At 40.8% G+C, this 24,935-nt stretch overlaps 1 protein-coding gene across 1 annotated transcript; it reads left to right on the forward strand.

Annotated features, from left to right (window-relative positions):
- The first annotated feature begins 1,042 nt into the window (after positions 1-1,042).
- Positions 1,043-24,521, forward strand: LOC136444300 (uncharacterized). Its single transcript, XM_066441813.1, has 19 exons — positions 1,043-1,306; positions 2,013-2,148; positions 3,284-3,479; positions 4,256-4,420; positions 5,790-5,874; positions 7,237-7,361; positions 8,397-8,455; positions 9,884-9,950; positions 10,546-10,630; positions 11,070-11,145; positions 11,561-11,650; positions 12,222-12,347; positions 15,077-15,481; positions 17,964-18,091; positions 20,289-20,442; positions 22,246-22,319; positions 22,790-22,860; positions 23,429-23,462; positions 24,281-24,521. The coding sequence occupies exons 1-19, from the start codon at positions 1,076-1,078 to the stop codon at positions 24,425-24,427; spliced, it is 2,454 nt and encodes an 817-aa protein (XP_066297910.1). The 5' UTR covers positions 1,043-1,075; the 3' UTR covers positions 24,428-24,521.
- Positions 24,522-24,935: the final 414 nt, after the last annotated feature.

The raw sequence follows: 24,935 nt of genomic DNA on the forward strand, positions 1-24,935 counted from the left end.
CACTCTAAGGTCTACAGTCTTAGGACAGTCTACACTCTTAGGTCTACAGTCTAAGGACAGTCTACACTCACCAATGTGGTGACAGCCAGCGATACTGGTGACAATTTACGTTATCGCTTAAAACAAACTTGGCAGTGACAGGTGAAACAATGACCTCATTACTTTGTAAGTTGTGGGAGGGGGGTTAGCGGGGCATACAGTATATTGTTCGACATTGGTATATTGGTACATTAGGAATAGCATGTCCCTTTCTGATACTTCTAATAGTACGGTTCTGTTCTAGTATCTGTTCTATTCTGATACCACCGCTCTTGTTTACAGGCGGTACTGTGAGACAGGCGTCCAGCTGCCACGAATCCCCGCAGTACGCACAAACTCTCAAGTAACAGTCCTAGTAAGCTATTAAAGCGCATTGCAAACACAGGCGGCTTCCGCTTGTACTAGTACATAGATCGCTACCGCACACAGCTTCTGGTGACCCAATGTCGCCTATGAACAGACTTAAGAACGAGGGTGCCCCTTTAAAGCTTTAACTTAGGTACTGCAGCCCTGTAATGTTGGCGAAACACTCGGATATCGTCAATGATAACGTAAACTTACCTCTTCAAACTTTCACGGTAAGCGCGTCATAACTTTGAATGTTGAATGGAGAAAAACTGAAATCAAAAATGGGCTCGTCTCAACACCGCACTGGTTGTATTCTCAAATGGATAATAGGGACAACAAGCTTAAGGTGGCCATGCAAACATTCAATGGCTGCCTCAGACCTGACGTTTGGGGGATTTTTTCGGTGTAATTCGAGATAACTTCCGGATTCCAATCCACTGACGTGGCGCCGACACAGCCAGTTTTCGGTTTCGGCGACAAGAAATGTATCATATAAGCCTTGCAAATGTTTGTTTTGTATGTGCGCTTGTTTGTTTGTTTATCAAGAGAGGAGAGAGAAAGAAAGCGTGTGTAATTCCGAAACTATATGTAGGCTTTATTTCCAACGAACCACCTGTTCCGTTCCTTGTTTCCCGCCAAGTCGCCTTTCCCCTCTGACCTATGACCCCGACAACAACTCACCGGCAACATGGCGTCTCTCAGCGAGTCCCTGACGACCAAACTTCCTCCTGTTAAATTTCACTGTAGACAAGATAAAACAAAACCTAAGAAGCCGCCACCACCTCCTTCAGACGACACAGAAGGTGCAGGAGTTACGGGGAAGGCTCTGAGAGCTGGTGACGTCACGGCGTCTCCAGTAATAGTAGATTTTCGGAGACTTCTGCAGAGCTCGAAAAGTTGCATCGATGTCGTGCCTGGGGTAAGCCCGTGCTTTTTGACTCCACAATAATAACGTTTCAAACTTGTCTTTTCAACCGTATATCTAAGAATTAGGACCAACATTGCATACATTCTGCACAGTAGTTTTTACAAAAACTTAGATAGGCCGACTTGTTGATGTTGATGATCTGTAACATATACGGTTTGACCCAACCCCCTGTCCAACCCAGATTTGTTCGCCCCCCCCCCCCCCAGTGCCCTCCCCCCAATCCTATGAAGTTAAGTTCCTTTTTTTTAATACCTCATTTCTCAACCTGTCCTTACACAAAAGAGTTTCAACCTACGGTCTTTACTCTTAAAACCTTTTGGGGGCGTGGAAACGCATTACTGTCATTGTTTTCATCTTGAATTGTGCCATTGACAAGTCAACCTTGTATTTTTCAACTCTTTCAAGTCTTTGTTGAAAATGTTTACAAAAATGTCCACAATGCATAACATGCTTTTCTTTGTCTTTGTTCCATTTGCTTAAGAAAAGACCTGTAGTGAGCCTTTAGGTGCATGGCAAGCTACAATAGCCTTGTACACAAGACTCGGGAAGGAAGGTACAAAAGAAGACGACAAAATTCTTTTGATAGCTAGAAAGAGAGGAGGGGAAAACTGTTATCATGCCTCACCTCAGTCGTGGATGACTGCTTTACCTTTTTTTACCTTTAACTAGTTTTTTACTCTTTTTTTCTCAATGGCAGGTCCCCAACAGAGATCTGCTACATGCTGTCGTGGCGTTGTACGATGTTTCGCTTCCGGACGTCGGCGAGGAATTTCTGTACGCGACAGTTTGTGCCAAGTGGTCCAAGACCATCCTCATGCTCAGGGACTCCGGAGGTAAGGCTCCTTGGTTTGAATTTCTTAGTCTTAGAGTCATATATATATATATATATATTCATTGTGGGTCAAGCAAAAATCAAAGTGCTTATGAGAAGTCCAAACCCTCAAACACATAGATATAACGTCGAGCAATAACATCGAAGAAAAACACTATTCAACATACATAAGAATACTAGATGGATAATGAAAAATTAAATGTAAACAAGACAAGTTGGCGTACTATCATGACTGTGACTGAATGACTGAATGAACAAATTAACAAGTGGTTGACTGAATGCACATGAATTCCTTTTTGCTATAAAGAAACATTGATATTGTATGATTTCATAATTGATATGCATTCTTTGGTATAGTTGGTTAACCTTATATATAAGATTAACCTAGCCTGATGAGTGTCAACCTGTTTCAGTTCCAGGCTATACCTTCACCAAACACGTTTGATGAAGGCAGAGCCTGGAACTGAAACAGGTTGACAATCAGGCTAAGATTAACCATTATATTATATTGAAGGCACTCAGAGCACTTTATGAGGCTTGAAAACTGGAAATATTCTAGATGCTGTAATCTTTATGAAATTGACATTTAATGCCACTGTTTACCACTTTTGCGTTCGGATTTCTTATCAAAAGTGCTCAAAAGCTGCACAAAAATAAGCTGCATAGTGTTCTTTTAGTTTCACGTGCCTAGTGTACATAGACCGATACCACAGCCCCGCCCACCTCCGTCAAAACATAGAAATGCAAAATCAAAACGTAGAAATGCAAATATTTGACGGACATACAGTCACTCTCTCTCTCATTGGTCGAACCACTAATCGTGATGGACAGTCAGGATGAGTCTATTATGGCCTGGATTTCTATCAGTTCTCACCACACAATGACATCATATCGTTGCTCCTTTAATGTCGATATATGTAACCATTATGGTATAGAGTTATTGAAACTCACTATGTGTAGGAATGACTAGAAATTAGAGTTTTTTATTCAACTTCAAGTTTCAAGCCTCATAAAATGCTCTGGATGCCTATTATGATTTAAAGAATGATAAGACATTTTTGCCTGCATCCTGTGAAAGTATTTTGTACATTGTTAAATGTAACTTATTATTATTACTGTAATTTTACCCCCTGTAGAAGTAGTAGAGGAGCTGTGTAAGTCACATCCTGCAGGAGGCACCTCGGCGACCAGCAGTACTCAGGACTCAGGCATAGCTGATGGGGACACAGGGCAGCAGGGTGGGAGGGGGGCGGAGGAGAAGAAAGAAGACGAGGACAAGAGAAGATTTGCTGACGTCTTCAGTGACTCAGACTCAAGTGAAGGGTCTAGTAGGTGTGTATATTTAGTTATTATCCTCCTTTGCAGGGATGATGTCATTATCACGACAAGCGGAATGCCATTGCAGAGAAGAGTTTTAATTTCATTGTAATACAATGCAATTGATAATGTATTGACAGAGATATGACAGACGAGACTTTTCTGGAAAGATAAGAATATCAAGCTCAACTCAAAAATCAGGTATGACACTATGTGAAACACTTAAGGAAAAACAGAAAACCGAGATGGGTGGAGAAACTGGTTACCAGATCTTATGCGGTGACCCAGTGGTCAAATAGGTACTAGACACTAAGGGATACATGAGATGAGATAGACCAAAATCAAGTTTCCAAAATCTTTGTCAAAGTTTGTGTTAAACTTAAAGGCATTACCCATATTAGGGCCCGAAAATCAGATTTTGAAAGTCAATTTATTCAGTTATTTCTATACATGATTACTTCAATTAACACTATCACAATGTATAGCGACGTCCATGATGCAAAAATATGACGTCGTTGTCATGTGAGAACTCACTGATCGTCACCAGGGTTTCTGTAGGCTCGCGAAACTAAGGGATCATCGTATGGCATGTTTTGCACGGTTTTGAAATGCTCAAGGTATGACGTTATTACACAAATGTACTAGACAGTGTTGATAAACGTCACTACAATAAAGATTGCAGCATTTTGTTTTATTTCCATTTTTGGTCCCTAATATTGCTTTGGTTGCCTTAAAGTTTAAGTTTAGTTTGATTTCTAGAGTCATGACAGAGGTCTTTTGTAACTGCACAGTGAGTCTGAAGAAGAAGAGGACTTCTCGGCGGGTGCAGACGACTTCGTGCAGAGGGTACGCGAGCGCAGACAGCAGCGGAGAGACGGACGGTTCCAGCCTTCGCAGGGGAACCTGGGCATCGAGTCCAGACTTCTCTCCTGTGCAACATTTGAACGATCCTACTGGTAAGGTGTTCTTGTAGGCGGCAACAGGGCATAAGGTCTCATTCCTGTGATAGGCTGTTCCATTGGAATCAACATTGAAATATGCAACTTTATGACTAAAAATCTAGAAAGAAAAAAAAAAAATTTTGAGATGTTTTACTTTCTGTTGAAAGCACACGTGTTCGTCATGCGGATATTTATCGCATTTTTAACTGCAGGTACCCACTATCCGCACGGGGCCGCTGTTGTACCGCCAGCACCTGAACGTATCACTGCTAGCAAAATGCGTACATGTCCGACCTATCGCTCGGATGACAAAACTTTCCTACTTAATCCTGACAGTACTAAACCGGTTTTCGTCTCAAATTCTTGTTATATCAGGTGGGGCCGATAAAAGGCAATTTAAGATCCACCTAAACACATGCCTCTTATGCCCAGTTATTTTTTAGGCCGGAGTATACACGCGGAGTAACACAGGAATAAGACCATAACGGGGAGCCTGGGATTGGCATAACAGGAGTCAGGATCTCACATTCGTTAGCCTGAACTGTTTTAGGCCAGCTGGTTGGTAGCAGACCCTCTCGGGCGACAGCAATGTCCTGAAACCACATGTTTTGGCTAGGGTTGAAGGTTTTGGTAGTTGATGGGACAAGGTTAAATTCATAGAGGCAAGATTTTTGAGAGACCTACTTTGCCCCTTGCCGGGGTTATCTGGGGGTTAAACAAGTTGAAGTTGAAGAGTAAAGCAATTTGACAGGTCTCGCAGTAAGGGCACATCGATCTGCAAAGTTTTTCAATTGTCTTCCATGATGTCCAAGGTCTTCTAATGATATGATGGTACATTGATGAAGGTTAGACATCCAGGTAATAAGATACGCCAAAAATAGTTACTCAAGCAACTGGATAAAGTTTTGAAACAGTCTGACGTTTCAGATAGTATCCACTGTCTTTTGTCAGTGACTAAGGAAAGGATGGTAAAAAAAAAAATTTTAACGGTTCTTGGTGGATGTCAATGTGCAGATGTTGGCACATTGGCGCACCAAATCCGTAGTGTGTTTTTGGCACACATTTTAGCCTAAGTGGCTCGGTGGGTGTCACTCCACCGTCAGGGAAAGTCGTGTAAAGTGCCTTTCCCAAGGCACAATGTCCGGGCAAGGACTGGAAAGCCAGATTATAATCCAAAACTCTGCATAGATATGTTAATGAGGTTAAAACAATTTAGGATGAACTTACAAATAAAAAAGACATACAAGAAATGTGATCGGAAAGATTGATTGCAACTGCCCAGACTACTGCAGCAGCAGAATACAGTGGAATAAACTACAACTAAAAGAAGCTTTTAATATCTAGATATTTTACAGAGGTATGAGATCTTTGTTCTTATTTCCAGCAAAGGGGAGAAGGTAGTGCAGCTACACCTGATTGCCGTGAGAAGAAGATATCGCAAGTGGGGCATGGGGAGGTATCTTCTAAAGGTGAGTCCATTTGTTACTTACTTACTAATGATGGATAAGACAGACACTATTAGTGCTGCGTACCTAAACGTAACATCAGGTACAGGTACAGGTACAGGTACCGGTACAGAGGTTTAGGTACCTGTACCTCAGTACCTGAACAATTTAATTTGAAAAATTAACATGTGTTCTTCTGAACTTCTTCAATAATGTCAGTATCTTTATTCAAAGAATATAACTAGGTTTCCTACAGCCAAACTCCCTTGGCCTTGCTATCAAAACTCCCGGCCTGCCTGAATGATCTGTTGCACATTAGTTATGCTGTTCCAAGGTGTTGCTTTGGTCACATTTGGTGTTGCATGAGGCCATGAGGTTAGGAGATCAGTCAAAAAATGAGCACATACATGTACTTGGTGTAAATTTATATCGATACAGTACCGGTACTTCATGATCCGGTATTTTGGACCTGTACCTAATCAGTTCTTACAGTACGGTACACAGAACCGGTACGTAGCACTAGACACTATATATGTACTGTATTCTTTTTGACAAGACAATGAACAGTGGACGAGTACAGTGGACCATAGCTTAGCGTCCTGCCCCACCTGACTGCAACCCTTTCCAGCAGCGTGCATGTCGGTTGAACAGTAACCGCCGAGATTCAAACCTCCAAAAAAATAACCTTTTTGTCTGGAGGCACAGTCACCAACCACCGGACTATGTATACGCACTATAAATTGTTTTTTTTACCAATTACAGGTTTGCGTAGCAAAACCTTTGTTGGATCCATTGGCATTATGTGTGGTGGCCACCATCTTGAATTGTGACGTCACAGGGTCGCCATAACATTTTATTGGGAAGGGTGTTTTGGGGGGTCGCTAGGCGTTCTCTCTACTTTCAACAAATGGGCACACAACTATCACACATTCAACTCAAATAAAAAGAAAAACAAAACCAATTCATATTATAAAAAGACCCGTTAATCGCTAAACTAACACTATAGCAAACCTGAAGTATATGTGAAGTAGTAGCGTGCGTAGTCCAGTGGTTAGCGATCTTGCCTCTGGAACTAGAAGCCCCGGGTTCAATTCCGGCTTTGTTGCTCACCCGACATGCACGCTACCGGAAAGGGTCGCAGTCCTTAAGACGGGATGTTAAGCCGTGGTCCACTGTTCATTGTGCTTGTCGAAAAGAGCTAGGGGAATTTCCCCGGTATGAAGCTGTAAATACTGTGCATAGCGTCTGTCTTCTCTGTCACGACCAGTGGAAGATTAGCTCATCTGTTCAATGAGTTCATTTGAGCTAAACTGGTTTCAGATCACTTTCCTTTCCTTTCCTATATGTAGCACAAATACTTAACTGTAGTTGTATCCTGTTTTTCAGCAAGTGAAACACCCCCCTGTAGTGGGAACGTACGACTACCTCATTGTCCATGCCGACTCCTCAGCCACAGACTTCTTTGAGAGATTCGGCTTCTCTGACGACGTTGTTCTCAACAGTAGATTCAGGTAGGTTCTGTCTATTGTCAAAACTCTCATTTATTCTATAAAATGCTAAGGCCTAGGAAAATAAGTGTTGTGTTTCCGGTTACCTGACCAACCCTAGCAAAAACCCCTCGACCCTAGCCTTTTTTTGTGCTAGATTATGAAGCACTCTCACTACTAGTAAGCTGACTTACTGTCTTTTATTGGAAAAAAAAGAATTAAAATTTGTATATAAGATGTAAGGTTAATAGTTCACAACTCTTATGCAAGTAATTTTTTCCTGGTGCAAGTAATTTTTCTCAATCTGTACCAGTGCAAGTTGACCTCAAATGTATTTCGAGCACTGTAAACAGAAATTTTCTAAAAGGAATAAAAAACCTGTAATTCTGTTTGCAATTGTTCAATCTGTAATTGTTTCAGTAAGGAGATTAAGTGTACTTGTTGGATATTAAGTGTACTTGTTGGATCACTTTGACTGAAATCTAAGAAAAAAAAGAATTCCCACCTACCGACCCTAATTTTTTCAGGACAGTAACAGGAAACACAACATTTTTTTTCCTAGGCCTTACAGCCAGGTTGGTGTCGTTTATTTTCATTTCAATCCACAGTAGCTCATTAAGCTTAATCATCATCATCATCATCATCTTTTGTCCAGATTTACTCCGGTGAGGTCCACTCAAGCTGAAGCTTAATTAATCAACATGTTTATTATTTTTATGAAGTCTGACACATTTCCATGTATTCGTCTGGTGTTGTCTTAAGTATAGCTGTTATTTGAGAGCCAGGGTCTCCAGATGTCTGAAACGCTTGTCAATGAGCTTTAAATTTAACCATTAATACTCAAAATATCTATAATATCTGTCTCTGTGTTGGTGAGTCCCTTTAAACACATGATAACACCTGTGTTGATATGAGTATCTTGCTAATAAGTTGCTATATGTTAAAGTAAGGTGACAGTCTGAAACATTCTAAACTGATTGATGTCATCATAAAATGATTTTCCACCAGTCATATCAGGTACATGATGGTACATGACATTTGATGTATTATTTGTTTCAGTGAATTTGATGAGCAATGGACCAACACTACCATGATGTGTTACATCCCACCCTATGCAGGTAGTCTATGAAAAGTTTCAATACATTTCTGTATGTGAATTCCAATGCAGGCATTTTCATATCTTACTCTTAATAACACGAATACATGTGAAGTTAAAGTCCTCCCCACACCAGGCGGTGCATAAGGCGGTGCCCATCTCCGTTTCGGTAGCCTTCGGCCAGACTTTGTGCAAGTCACTACAGCAGGGGGCTAGTCTACTGGTAGTGGTGTGATTAACTACCATACTCTTTCCCAAATGCTGAGTGCTAAGCAGAAAAAGCAGTATGTACCATTTTTAGAGTCTTTGATATGACTCGGCCTGGGATCGAACTCAAGACCTACCGTATGCAAGGCGAACACTCTACCCACTAGGCCATTGCACCGGTAACATACATGTAGGTGAAGTAGATTTGATACAGACCTGTAACAAATGTATGTGATTTGTATGTATTACTAAATTATTTTATTTCCAGGAAGACTAGTAACTTATTACAAATTTAATGTTAGCTAAAGGACCGAATAAAGTATCTAATTACTAAGTATCCATACCTCAATGTGAGTCGTCCAAACTCATAAATGTTAACACTCAAAGCTTTTCCCCTCTCTCTGCTTGCTCAAGAGGAATTTATACATTTGGGTAAATTCAATGTATACTTTTGGTGAAGATAATCCGTGCATTGTGCAACTATACAAAGTAAAAATATTATAAGCAGATTAAAAGAATGTTTTGATCTTAGAAACTGTAGTGTGTAAACACCACATAATGATCAATGCAGTATTATTGTAACTAGTATGTATATGGGCTAATTCAACAGAACGTGTATTTACTTTAATTTTATGTATTAATTTAATAAATATACCGTCATGTAGAAGAATTCCCTGCACTTTTCCCTTGTCAATATGTGTTTCTAGAGATACCAAGTCACTAAAACTTAACCTTTAGGCCACACCAATTTAATTTCTTGTATAACGGAAGTTCTAGAATAATGCTAGATTGGAACATCAACAGAAAAACAGAATCTCAGAGGAAAGTTTGTACTTTCAAATTGGTGCACGCACACATTTTCACCCCGGCCTTATGTTTTAATGATTTTTGTTGTTGCTGAAATTAAAAAAAATCTGTTAACCAAGAAATTAAATTGGTGTGGCTTACAGATTTTTTGAAAAACTTAAGAAAAAAAAAAAAAATTACATGAAATAGAAGGCTGGGGTGAAATTGTGTGCACCAAAGTACAAACTTTCCTCAGAGATTCTGTTTTCCTGTTGATTTTTCCAATCTAGCATCTTAAAAAAAAATCTATAACCAAGAAATTAAAATGGTGTGGCCTTAGGACTCTGAAGTAGGCGTTTGGCACCCAATTCCCAACTAGTTACAGAGTTAGGCTGCATGCAGGGGGAAGTACTTAACAATGTAAACAGTTATTTCTTCTCTCCATAATTTTTGTCAGGTCTAAACGGCATGTCTAGTGATCCAGAGTTAGACCTAAAGGCAATGGAGCTCGAGATCAGGAAATTGTACGTATTTCGTCCTTCCCACCCCTCTATAGAGTAGTAGCCTCTGAATACTTGCCATCTATTGGTGTATGTTGATTAGAGTGGAAAATTACAAATCTTTGAAGGGGTGATATAATAACACATAGTATTTATTCAATCATAGTTTATATTATGTTTTCTCCTAATTAAGGTTTAAGGATTTAGTTTGTAAAGTGCAAAACCATAGCCTGGTCTTCAAACCTGTTATAGTTGCTGAGTCTCTTTTGGTCTCTGCAAATTTGCAGAAAGGTTTAAAGAGGCTCGGCAGCTATTCTAGCAAAACCACACACATTCAAATGAATCTCCCTTCAGGAAATGTTTCAAAATTAGAAGTACGCAAACTAATATCAGGCAAAGTATGAATAAATGAAAAAAGAACTTAAAGTATGATTTCTTCATTCCTTTATACTTTGTCTCACAGATTTTAGTTCTCATACTAATTTTGAAACATTTCCTGAAGGGAGATTCATTTGAATGTGTGTGGTTTTGCTAGAATAGCTTTCGATCTCTCCCAAATTTGCAGAGAGAACGAAAGAGAATCATATGATAATAAGTTAGATTTTTTCCCTTCTTCCAGGAGAGAAAAGAGCCTTGATGCCTACCAGTGCCAGATGACATGTGTGATGAGGATAATGCATGAAATTGTTACACTACAGGCAAAGGTATACAATATCATGATGCATGATTATGTATGTAAGGTTCTGCTAGTTCATTCTAGTGACGCTGAAGAAGATTGATAGCTGTCACTCGAAATGTCCGGAAATATTCTCTGTAGTTTATCCAGCAGTATAGAGTTTGAATTGTCTATGATTATGTATGTAAGGGTATTGTGATATAATAAAATCAGTGATTCTACTTGTAAAAATCGTGATTGCAGTCTCAGACATCACAATCAGGATCTCTACCAGTGCAGTTGGCATTTCTACAAGAAGGGTGTATTTTCTGTCAGATGTCTAATAGCATGTGCATTGAATAGAACTTATTGTGGTTGAAAAATGTAATCAGGAACTTTTGTTCTTTAGTGGCATAGGTGTTACAAGCACTTCAATGAAAGCTTTAAGCAATAATGCGCAATTATAGATATTATTCTCTATACAACAGGTGAGTGCTCAGGGAGATGTCATCCACACACTGCAGGACAGGAACGACCAGTTACAAATGGATAAGGTGGCACAAGGTACCAACATTTTCTGTCTTTGTTTCGCAGAACCGGTAAACAGCCTTAAGGTGTCTAACACATCCGTTTTGTGCAGTTTCTAAGAACAAGTTGTGTAAGACAAGATTTTAAGGTTTTGTCCACCCACACTGGGAATGTTCTCTACCTACTCTTTTCAGAAAGTGTGGCAAGATTTTTGATATGCTTGTTTCGAATTCTGTATAGCTTGTTCCATTTTTTGTTAAACATTAAAAAAGTTAAGAGAGTTGTCTAAGAGAGTCTCTGAGAGTTGATGTAAAAGAATTCTATATATTGGCACAAACAATTACATACACTAGTACTTAATTGAGGCACGAAACCAACAGCGTGGCTAGTGACTAAATTAGTAAATTTGATGACACTGACTTATCATATTGTCTCCTCGTTGTTTTTCTAGACAAGAGGTTTTTAGACTACAAGTTGGGCATCATGAGGAACTTGTACGGGGCTGAAAATAAACAAGTTGACGACGCAAACCAAAGCAGAGGTCTGTTAAAGTTTCAAACCATTTTTTCAAAATTATGTGATACCATTAGATATGTATACTAGACAGTCTTCTTCATAACCCCAGCTTTGCAGGTATGCGGTGCAGCAGCTGGTCATACATCAGACGATTGTATAGCAAATAACGTTACCGGCGGAAATACTGACAGATTAAAAACAATACCTTCGCACAGGGAGATGATGGGCTAGTGGTACCCAGCCCTAATTCAGAAGTTTGCTGTAGTTGGGTCCCTGAAAGGTTTTGTTAGTCAGTTGTTGTGTTTGTTTGTTTTTGGCAGTGATGTGTTTCTGCAGTTTTTCATTTTGCATTTGAATGATAGGCACGTTGGGGACACTAACAAGAATTTATATTCATTTCAATAAAGTTCAAAGTTGAAAGTTCATGGGTCAAAGGTGCCAGAAAGGTCCCAGAAAGGTGGCAGAAAGTAGAATTGGCCCAAGTCCAGGATAAAGATGCTTCATTATTTTTTTCAATGGATTAACAAGACAAGATAAAGAGTATTACCAAAAAAGATGTTTCACGGAGGTTTGAGGTCTCAGAACTCTTGTTTCAGACATTGAGGACACGTCAGGGTTGAACACTCTGGTGTCAGCTCTGGAGGAGGAGCTGGAGAAGATCCAACAGGCCAAGGAGGCAGGTCTGACTGTGGGGGGGCAGGAGGACAGGACAGTCAGCAAAGGTAACATCGTTAATCGGGTTTTGTCAGACACGACAATCGCAAACTTACTAATAGGGTATTTGGATTATAAGCATGTAAACTGCAAAGTCCATCTGTCTAAGTAATGGAAAAGACAGACCTAATTATACCACAGTCTGAGGTTCTACCTCGTTTAAGGGAAAGAACCTTGTGCAGCTCTTATGAAACACAAAGGAAAATTATGATTTGATAGGGGCGCCATCACGTGAGGTCCCATCATTCTTTGCTTTGGATGTGTGCGCCTTCTAGCGATTCACAGGAATACTGCACTTTCCCCTAAACAAGGTATCACATGTGGTACAATTCTGATTATACTTCAGATGGTAAGTACATCTTAGCATAACCTCCAATTGTCGCTATTTGGTTCTATCACAGCCTGCTTGAAAATTCTATGACATCATAAATCACATGAGGTCTATTTAAAGGCAGCATCTGTTCAGTGATCCCCAAGTACATACTTCAGATATCCAGGTGTTCAAGCCATTCTGGAGAATGTGCCACCAAAAAACCTCTGTGAACACCAAGACATGAGGATATCCAAGAATATATAAAAAGGCAAAGTTTTTCAACCGAACGATAAAGAACTTGGTTATCGCTTGGGCAGTCTACACTGAATGCTTTACGTGGAGGGGTGCGGTGTCGGAAAAACAACAGTAGCCCCTCGAAAACACATCCTATAGAGCTAGAATAACAACCAAAATGATCATAGAAGCCCCAGCAAACCAAATGTCTAAACTTCTGGCCTAGATTCTAACTCCACTTATCCAAAAGTGGCAGAGACAGGACATTACAATGGGAGTGTGCTCCGGCCTTTCGATATCTGCATCTGCTGGGAACTGCTTGGTGCCTTTTTATGTCTGCTTTGCAGACACCTTTCTGATTTCTAAGTGCGTTTTGAACAAATAATATGGCAGAACTTAGAGTGCTACATATTTTTTTTTTTTTAACGATCTCGCTCAATGCAAGGCCGTAAGAGGCCACTTCTCGGCATTGAACTAAATAAACTATTAATGTGGCATAGGTGAGAGACAGCGGTGTGTGTTTATTTTGAAGGTTTGTAGGTTGTATTCGGCGGGAAAGCAGTTGGCTGGGAGGGAATTCCAGAGTTTTGCAGTTCGTGGAAAAAAGCTGTTACTATAGAAAGACTTAGAGGCTGGTAGCTGTACAGTATAGTGGTGTGAATCAGAGGAGAACCTGGTAGCACGCTGAAAAGTTCTCTGTGGTGGGACAAGTAGTGAAAGTTCATCAGAACACTGGCCGTGAAAATATCTATAAAATAGAGACAGGGAGGCAATGTTTCGTCTGTGAGAAAGGGAGTCTAGTTTTGAATCCAATATTAAGTACTTTCCTTACAATGAAGTAAGATCGACCCAGACACCTTTGCTATGGCAATAATTTTTAATTGCTACAATTATTTGAGTTGTCTATGCCTGCATGGTATTCATCTAACCTTGTTTCTTCAGTGAAACCCCATAACCCCACAGATTTGGTGCCAAATGGCTACCTTGGCAGGTGGAAGGTTAAACTCCAATGCACCAACTCCAGACAGCCAATATGTTCATATTTATTCTACATTGTTTATATTGGGAATACTGAATTAGATGATGATTGTATATTTCATTAGTTTATCCAAATGAATGTAAACCATAATTATTACAGAACTTGTGCCTAATAGATTGATTTATCTAAGACTTAGTTATTTCATTGCAATGTCCAATTTCAAGAACTTTGTACCTTGGTGTGTTGTGCAATATTGTTACACTTTCAAAGTTCTTTCTTACAAATATTCTTAGTAAATAATAGTAGAACTTTGTTTTACTGTAAATAGCCTCCAGAAAAAAATTGTTGTATCTGTCCCTTTGGAAACTTTCACTTTGACTTTCAATTCCTTATTTCATAGCTGGAAAATTATCAAGGCCTTAAAGCTATAGGATGAAAATTGAAAATGTTGTATCTCAAAAGGAAATGTACTTAAAATGAAACATAGGAACATTTACTGTTTGTAAATGCATTTAAGTTTGCTGTGATTTAATGTTTGCAGCTTTCGTGATAAACTTTTCACTGCAAACTTAAAATCATCGCAAAAAATGGTTGTCCTGTCTTCTGCCAGCCTGCCACTCGTTTGAACTACAAATTTAAGCTAAAAGCCAATGTGAACACTCCATTTTCTCCCTACAGCGAAATTAAATCACCACGAACTTAAATGCATTTATTACTCCGGGAAGGAGGATGACCTCCTGACGGGAGTATCGGAAATGCTTTTGTTTGCGCGTTCGCAGCTAGAACTCACGATCCCGTCATCACATTGGTGTGTAACTTGGCATACCGTTAGCAAGGTTGGGCGTGGTGATGCACAATTTCTTTGTTACACAGTAACTGCTTTTATCGTTAATTCAATATCGTAATTGCACCCCTATATTGACTATTGGAACTGCCCTCCCATAGAGACCATGCTTAAAAGCCGGTCCACTGTCACCAAATGTCGCAAGCAGAATTAGGGTAGATTCTTTCGCTACTTGCTGTGATCGTATAGTAAATATTACATTCAATTGTAGAATAGACAATGTGCATCACCACACGCAATCTAGCAAACGATATGCCAAGTTAAATACCAATGCGGCAACGGGAATTGTGAGTTCTAGTTTACAGTTAGATTTAGCTTTCCAGAAGTAGGACAGTGGAAAGATAATGCTGCAATGTCATTCCTGCAGTCTGGATGGCAGACGCCATCGAACGAGCTATCAGCGACATCAACCGCCAAATCTCCACGCTGAAAACGACGGTTTGGCTTGTGTCGCAAACCCCGCCGACCTCGGACAACCCCGGCCGCGTGATCAACGACCTCCAGCAGCTGGTGACGTCCAATCAGCTGTTCTTAAACAACCTGCAGGAGGCTGCACTCAGTGGAACACAGCAGCTATCAGACAAACCTCAGGAGCAGTTGATAGTGCAACAGCGCCACCTATCTCCTGCAGTACCAACTCCAGCCTCTAGTGCAGTACATGGCAGCAAGCCATTAACACAACTTATGACAAGTACAGAAATCAGAGGAACAAAGAGCTCTCCACTCAAGCAGCTTATTTCAAATAGCATAAATGCTAGGATACCTGTCACAGGTAAAGAAGAAAAAAACGCAACTTACTGTATTTCTAGAACTATTTCTAAGTTCACTGTTTTTGCTTTCCTATTATACTGTGAGCATAACATGACCACAAACATTTCAAACTGTATACTACTGCATTGTACACCCTGTATTCACAGTGAACTTCAAATCACAAGAAAATTCTGTCTCCTACAGTGAAATGTTAGCCACTGTGTTCACCTTATGTGATAAGTGATTTATAGTAAACTACGCACAAAAAGTTCGGAAACTTAACTTTGGTTGATCATATCTCTGTTGTTTTTATACCGATTTTGATGCATTATATATCATTATAAAGCTTGTGTGATTCCCTGTTCTATGATACCAAACTTATTGTGATTGAAAACCCACGGAACAAGTACCAGGACTAATAACGTGAGTGGGTCACGGAGAAAAAGTGCCCCAAATTCCCTGTTGGTGTCATACGCGCGCTGTGACATCCTATCGGTATGGGCGCGGATGATGATTCAATATATTGTTTCCTCAGGTTCTAATGTTATTTTTAGAACACAGACCATCCAAGATTATTTCTAGCACACAGAACATCCAAGGTTATTTTTAGCATATCGAAGATCCAATTGCACCACATAAACACCTGCGTCCTGCAACGGTATCCACAGGTGTTATTTTTTGTTATTGTTTCACAACAAACATTGGGGTATGGGGAGGCATAACCTCCAGGGGAAAGACAAGACCTGTACCAGGAACCCTCAATGCAGAAAGATATCGTGACACAATACTTGATCCGGTGGCCATCCCTTTCCTCCATAACATGGGGCCGAATGCCTTGCTGCAAGATGATAACGCCCGCCCACACCGGGCAGGGATCATCGCCGACCATCTCCAGCATGCAGGTGTAGAGAGGATGGAGTGGCCCTCTAAGAGCCCGGACCTGAACCCCATCGAACATCTATGGGATCAGCTTGGGCGAGCTGTCCGTGCAAGAGTGACCGAGAGAACAACGCTGGCTGACCTAGGACGACTGCTGGTGGAGGAATGGGACGCTATCCCACAGTATCGCATTGCGCGACTGGTGACGAGTATGAGGAGGAGGTGCCGTGCTGTAGTGAGAGCGCGTGGCTGGGCCACCCGTTACTAAGACTCCTTGCTAACCCGTTACTAAGACACAGATTGTTGGTTTTGATAAAGAATAAACTTAGCTTTCATGAATATGTCTTGTTTATTCTTGTTGATTTTTCACAATACCCTCGTACAGAAGTCAATATCAACAGAAGAATATGTACGGAATAGCATGTTTGACTTTAGTAAGGTAATCTGGGCACTTTATTTCTTCGACCCACTCACTTTAGCAGGCCTTATGCTCGTTTCATGAACTCGCAATCACAATAAGTTTGGTATCATGGGAAAGGAAATCAAATAAGCTTTTAAATGATATGTAATACATTGAAATCGGTAAAAAAAATAACGGAAATATGATCGACCAAAGCTAAGTTTCCGAACTTTTTGTGCGTAGTTTATAAGAACCCACTTGTTATCACTTGATAATGATTTTTACTTATTTTACCACCTTTGTTTACTACATGTTATAACAAATTTTTTTGCCTGTTTGTTGCACTGGTTAATGTCTGGAGAGATGGTGCATTGGGGTTTGTCCACTGTTTGTTGAATAGTCCCATTTATACAGTGCAGCAATCTCATTTCAATGTTTCCTGTTGTGTTCTTTTCTGAACTTTGATTCGCCCTTCTTTGGTTTAGTGTTTATCATTTTTTGGCGACGCCTCAGGGGCGGAGACATTTTTTACTGTACTACGATCGAAATGCAAATATTCAGAATATTCCATGAATGAATTCCCCTGGGAATTCATTTTCGGCTACATTTTGTGGGCATGGTCTTTGAACAGGGAAAAGTCTACTTTTAGGGCATGGGCAGGGTGCTAGTTTGTATACACTAGTGAAGATATTTTAAAGTTCGGTGTTCATTTTATGGATTGTTATGAGAAGACAAACTGTTTTCCAACTAAAAAATTGGACTCACAGGAATTTTCGATTGACTGGATCAGAATCTTCTTCAGCTATCTGACCAACTTTTGAGTTGAAGAAAATTTATCTCTTCATAATGTATTTTACAAACTAAACTTTCATGGTACTACAAGGATCTTTTTGAGATTCAGAAAGTTTATATCATGGCTGTGCTTGAAAACTCTCATGTATATACATGTAGTCCCATTATGTTATGTAAGGCCACACCAATTTAATTTCTTGGTTAATGGAATTTTTAATAAAATGCTAGATTGGAAAATCAACATGAACACAGAATCTCAGAGGAAAGTTTGTATTTTGATGCACACAGTGAGTCAGGGTCGGGTGCAAGTTTTCACCCCAGCCCTCTGTTTTAATGATGTCCTCGTTCTAAAAATCTGTAAACCAAGAAATCAAATTGGTGTGGCCTAAATGTTGTATGAAATATTGAATCAGTTTCTTTTTTTTTCTTTAAGAAACTGAGGACTTTCTGTCCCAGCTAGCACACACAGCAGAATGGTGGCAAGTTGCCGAAGACTTTCGGTTGGGAATGAAGAAGGATTCGGACATCGAGGGCATGGTGGAAGTCACAAATATTACACCGGTAAATATGATCTAACACAGGATAACTCATACTCAGTTCTTTGCCTACTGCCTATGTGCACAGGCCAGAAACTGGCTCCTTGCTTTCCAGGTGGATCCTCCAGGAAGTCCTGTCCTTTGCCCTAGCCTCTGCTTCCCGAATGTTTAACCCAGTATCCTTCAAAATCTAGTCTTTCCATCTCTTGGGTGGTATTCCCCGGGGTCTGGGGGTGGCGAAGTCCTGGCTGTAGGCTTTGTAGACTCTGTCAGTTCTTTGTACACAACCAAATGTTTTTTATCCAAGCAGACATTTTGGTGGCCGTCTGTCAGGTTCCTTAAGCCCCCGTCACAAATAAGAAATTCAGCTCGGTTGGCAAGCTTCAAATGTGCATTTTCGGCCGAAGTACGGCCGACATCCTGTCGATTACGCGGGCTTCGGGCGATTTTTAGAAAATAGAAAGTTGATCCATATATTGGCCTTTTACCAGGTTAGTGGATACTGACTTCGTCCATGTCCAAGAGATGGTACCATCTCATGGGGGATTTTTAGTTTTTAGTATTCGACGGACATCGCCCGAGATTTTCATTGGCTCGGGTGATTTTGAAATTCGGCAAGCTTTGGGCCATCTACAAAGTCGGCCGACGCTTGCATGAATTGTGACGCCGGCTTTAGGGCAATGATTACTAGGACTGGACAGTTCTAGCTTGCGCTACAGCTGCATTGTGAAGAATCCAGACACAAATGTGACTGAGTGTATAGGCTCCCTCGTCAAAGTTCATGACTGGAGTGGATTTTCTGATCCATACAGACTCCTTGATCCAACAAGTGCATCTTTTGTCCTCCCTGTCTATCACCTTGGCTCCGTCCCAGTCTGTTGTAGTCAGTTATTTCATGTGATATGTTCTGTCACTGCTGATGAAGGTTACATCTTACCCTAAAGCCGGTGTCACAATTCATGTGAGCGTCGGCCGACTTTGCAGATTGCCCGAAGCTTGCCGAATTTCAATATCGCCCGAGCGCCGACCATATTTTCCAATGAAAATCTCGGGCAACTTTCGTCGAACACTAAAAACTAAAAATCCCCCATGAGATGGTACCATCTCTTCAACATGGACGAAGTCAGTATCCACTAACCTGGTGAAAGCCCAATATTTTGATCAACTTTTATTTCTAAAAATTGCCCGAAGCCCACGTAATCGAAAGGACGTCAGCCGTACTTCGGCCGAAAATGCACATTCCAAGCTTGCCAACACGTTGGCCGAGCTGAATTTCTTATTTGTGACGGGGGCTTTAGGAAGGTGGCAGACTGTCACTGAAACTTCAGCTGTATAAAAAACACTTGTACAAAGAACTTTGTTACCCAGTTACTTAATACCAATCTGATGAAACTATTCACAGACGATCTAACACGGCTATGTCATTGGAAGTTGAAAGCACAGATGTTTATATATGCACATGAATATGTATAATTTTTTTTTTGACAAACATTTAAGCATTACACACAACATAAAAAAAGATTGCTCTGGGGAGCTTTCGAGACAAACTCTCTGTCTCTTCGTCAACCCGGTATTAGGGTCAGATCTCATCTTGGAGTTCTCTTGTCACGTGTCATGTTGATTATCATGTGACGAGACAGTCATATACAGTCTTGAGATAGTGACGCCCCCCAATATGTATGTGGTTTTTAACAATTGTGACCTGTGCTTAGCCCAGTGGGGCAAAAATGTACAATAAACTTTATTCATTCATTGATAATGGAGTTAGCAATAGATCTGAAGTGAGAGAATTTACTTTCTTCATATAATATTTACTGTATAATAGAATACTAGGATAAAAAAGACTCTTTTTACACAACCATGAGATTTATTCCACCGACGTTATGTCGACCATGCATCTGTCACCTTCTTCAAGGCAATTCTGGTACACATAGCAATGCAGCACAGGTGTTGCTGCTTATACATATTAATGAGATGCAATCCCAAACGCAAAGTATACATAATATGTACAATCACGGGATGACATCACTATGCGGTCCCAAACGTACAGAAGTGTATAACGCATACACAGCTATGGTCACCGAAACGTTGGTGGAATAAATCTCTTGGTTGTGTAAAAATAGTCTTTTTTATTCAGTGACTTACCAACCTGATGAAGCTATTCACAGAATACTAGGATGTCTCTATCATTGAAAATAAACATCACCTTTCTGCATATTCAGGCAGGCCTGACCCCCTCAGCAGTGGAGAGTTTCCACACATGGAGACAGAAGTTACAGGACCCGAGCCTCTGTATGAAGCTGTACTTCTGTGGAGGGCTGGAGCACCCCACCTCCAGGATGAACGAACTCATCAAGTACGGCTTCAGCGAACAGGGTAGGTTTTTAGCGAAGCTTCAGGAGCGAGCTTAATAGTATATTTTAGGCCCGTTTCACAAGTGTCACTCTATACCTTGTTAGTAAGGTCTGGCATTCCAGCAAGAATGTCCAGAATTTTACAGGAATCCATCCGTGGACGCCGCCTGTCACTCTATACCTTGTTAGTAAGGTCAGGCATTCCGGCAAGATTTCCCAGAATTTTACAGGAATCCGTCTGTGGACCCGCCTGTCACTCTATACCTTGTTAGTAAGGTCAGGCATTCCGGCAAGATTTCCCAGAATTTTACAGGAATCCGTCTGTGGACTCGCCTGTCACTCTGTACCTTGTTAGTAAGGTCAGGCATTCCGGCAAGATTTCCCAGAATTTTACAGGAATCAGTCCGTGGACGCCGCCTGTCACTCTATACCTTGTTAGTAAGGTCTGGCATTCCGGCAAGATTTCCCAGAATTTTACAGAAATCCGTCTGTGGACTCGCCTGTCACTCTATACCTTGTTAGTAAGGTCTGGCATTCCGGCAAGATTTCCCAGAATTTTACAGAAATCCGTCTGTGGACTCGCCTGTCACTCTATACCTTGTTAGTAAGGTCTGGCATTCCGGCAAGATTTCCCAGAATTTTACAGAAATCCGTCTGTGGACTCGCCTGTCACTCTATACCTTGTTAGTAAGGTCAGGCATTCTGGCAAGATTTCCCAGAATTTTACAGGAATCAGTCCGTGGACGCCGCCTGTCACTCTATACCTTGTTAGTAAGGTCTGGCATTCCGGCAAGATTTCCCAGAATTTTACAGAAATCCGTCTGTGGACTCGCCTGTCACTCTATACCTTGTTAGTAAGGTCTGGCATTCCAGCACGCAGGTCGATGACAGATGACCTACTTATGTGGTGTCCAATTTCGTACTATTGGGAGTGTTTCAGGGAGTTACACGGAATCTAGTGTTCTTGGTTCGAAAAGGGTTTTCAACCCACCCCAGTTGATCTATTACCACAAGAACTTGACTGGCCTGGCAGACGCCTTACTGACTTAGTACTTTGTTAACAAATATTATCATGGCAGAACCAAAGAGTGCTAAGTTGGTACTTTCTTTACAGTGAAGTAAGATCAACCCAGACATCTTCGCTATGGCAATAATTTTTAATTGCCACACTTATCTGTTTTGTTTTCACTCAATTGTAATCACAAACCAACAGGAGATGCAGGGGTTACAAAAGGCTGCTCTGGAAATTCCCTACCCCATTTGAACTGGAATGGTTTTGATCACCTCAAACTGGGAAGGACCCTTAGCACTTGTTTCGATAAGTTTGATGGGTTCTTTAACATGCTAGGGGTGTGGCTCTTCTCAAAGTCGAGACCTCCATTTAACATAAAAACGCCCTCCAGTTTAATTCCGGACTTCCAGTTTAATTCCGGACTGACCTCCCATATCTAAGCAAGTTGGGCTGAAATCTGCAGAAATCTGTGACCTTGAGCCAGAAATCTGGGACTTGAGCCAGAAGTCATAGGGATTTTGTATTTCTGGCTCAAGGTCACAGATTTCTGACTCAAGTCACAGATTTCTGGCTCAAGTCACAGATTTCTGGCTCAAGTCACGGATTTCTGCAGATTTCTGGCTAAGGTAACAGAAATCTGCAGACAGAAATCTGCAGATTTCTGCAGATTTGGGCTAATCCCCAGGGGGTCATTGATGGCAGTTACTTATTTCTTACATCCTTTTTACGTATGCATAAACATGTGTCCAACATTATATTTGCTTGCATGAACATCTACATATATCATATACATGTCTATCTTCTTCTTGACAGATTTCAGTCATGGAACCTTTGGAGTTGGTCTGTACTTCTCCAAACATCCGTCCAAGGCTGCAAACTTCTGTCCAGTAAGTATGACATTTAACTGATACCATCCTCTTTCGCCAGGCTCACAGCTTACATGTCAGACACTGTTTTGGCCTGTATTCTGTCATCACTGAGTTAACATTGGCCAGCCATCAGCCAATCATGTCACTGCCTGCAGTGAAGAGACATCGTGATTGGATGGTAACTCTCCTTCCAACAGCAGTAAGGGGAATATCTGATTGGCTGACGGCTAAAAACAAAGTCTGACGGTTGGCCAGCTTAAACATAGTGAGAAGCGCAGATCTCTGGCCAGTACACTAGGGTGGTTGGTTGTTACATAAATGCGGTGGGCCTGGGATGTGAGAATATGACTGAGGCATAACACAGAAAAGCAAGTAGATGGATTGATTTTTTTCAGACTAAATTGTTAGATCTGCTTGTATACAGGCTGCTTTAATTTTTGATCTTGAAATATATGTCAATATTGAAATATATGTTTTGTTTTGTCCAGCTGGGAAAGATTCTGTTGGCAGAAGTGGTACTTGGGAAGACAGAGTCTGTCGTGAAGAAAAACCACACAAGGTAAAACCTGTCCAAACTAGAGTAATACTTCAATATCACTACAACAGCAGTAGTTGCTCAGCATCTCTTACATAAACGTAAGGTACCTGTCAGTCTGGCATATATTCATGACTAGTTTCAACACTGATTACTCTCTAACATTCACACAGACACACTGCTGTTCTTGGTGCTGAATGACCTTCACACTGGCACTGCTGTCCTCAGTGCTGAATGACCTTCACACTGACACTGCTGTCCTCGGTACTGAATGACCCTCACACTGACACTGCTGTCCTTGGTGCTGAATGACATTCACACTGAAACTGCTGTCCCTGGTGCTGAATGACATTCACATTGAAACTGCTGTCCCTGTTACTTAATGACATCCAAACAAACACTGCTGTCCTTGGTGCTGAATGACATTCACACTGACACTGCTGTCCTTGGTGCTGAATGACATTCACACTGAAACTGCTGTCCCTGTTACTGAATGACATTTCCACTGAAACTGCTGTCCTTGGTGCTTAATAGTATTCACACTGACACAGCTCTCCATGGTGCTTATTAACACATTCTTTTTCACTTTCAGGAGAACACCACCAAATGGCTTTGATTCTGTTGTGGTAAGTTGCCTGCTAAACTTTGTTTTACAAAATCACAATTTCCTTCATATTAAAGGAAACCCAAGCAATATTAGGGCCCAAAAACCGAATTTTGAAAGTTAATTTATTTAGTCATTTCTGTACATGATTAGTTCCAACAACACTATCACAATGTATAGCGGCATCCATGATGCAAAAATATGACGTTGGTGTGATGTGAGAACTCACTGAAAATCATTGCTGGAATTTTTGTAGGCTCGTGAAACTATGGGGATCATCGTACGGCACGATTTTGCGTGGTTTTAAAATGCTCAAAGTATGAAGTTATTACGCAAATGTGCTAAACAATGTTAGTAAATTTAACTATCATAAAGATTTCAGCATTTTTTTATTTCTATTTTTTGGGCCCTAACATTGCTTTGGTTGCCTTTAGTTGCCATACTTGACAGACGTAAATGATAAAACACAACATAAGGAAAGCATTATTATTTAGCGTACAAATTATCTACGCCTTATTACAATATCTGCATGTAACTGGTGGTACAATTCAAATCAAAGCAACTTTTTTCAGTTATTGTGAATTAGTTTAGCGGGAATTTAATTTCGTGGTAGAAGTGGAAAGGTTTTCTGGGGGGTGTTTTAAGTTTGGGTTCATAAAAATACTGTAGAACAAAAACATATTTGTCATAATCACGAAAATAAAACCACCGTGAACATTTCAAGATTTACCATGATTATAGAAATACATATTTCTGCCTAAACATAATGTGAAATGTTAACTTTCCTAAATATTATGCTATTTTCACAAAAGTCATTATTTTGACAATTTCTGTTCCCAGACACCAGGACGACTTCTTCCATCTCCGTCGGGCGTTTCCATGGTTACCAACCAGGAGTACGTGGTGTTCCACCCGGACCAGGCGGTCCCCGTCTGTCTGATTGAGTACCAGATCGGGGGACAATCAGCGACTAACGGCAACAAGTAACACCGTCACCGTCCACTCAAACAACAACCTAGTATCTAGTATGTAAATAGTAGTGGACAACCTCAAGTGAACCGTACACACTCATGCCACATCTTCAGATAGGACGATGTAGCCCAGGCTTTTAGCTAGGATTTTTAGACAAGGGGGGGTGCTGTGACGCGGGGGTTAGGTGTGTTCTAGTCTTCCCTCATCTCTGTCTCCCAATGGGCTCTATGGATTAACAATTTCCTGGTAGCCTTGCATGTCAATCAGTTTTCATGCTGTCCCAGTGTCTGGTAGGACAAAAAAACCAACAGTAACACTGTAACACAGCAACATGTGTCTATAATTACAGGGGGTCCTTTGTGCGTCCTGCTGAAAAAGAGGGCGTCCAATTTCCTTGTTATTTTAGTATCATGCGTCCAAATGACGCATTGACGCTTGCCTGGGTAAAAGCCTGATGTAGCCGCATGGCACTGTACTTTATTTTGCTCATTCGAGGCCTAAACCATCGAGAATGCCACACACA

Source organism: Branchiostoma lanceolatum, chromosome 11 (genome assembly GCF_035083965.1).
Source record: "Branchiostoma lanceolatum isolate klBraLanc5 chromosome 11, klBraLanc5.hap2, whole genome shotgun sequence".
Classification (NCBI taxonomy): domain Eukaryota; kingdom Metazoa; phylum Chordata; class Leptocardii; order Amphioxiformes; family Branchiostomatidae; genus Branchiostoma; species Branchiostoma lanceolatum.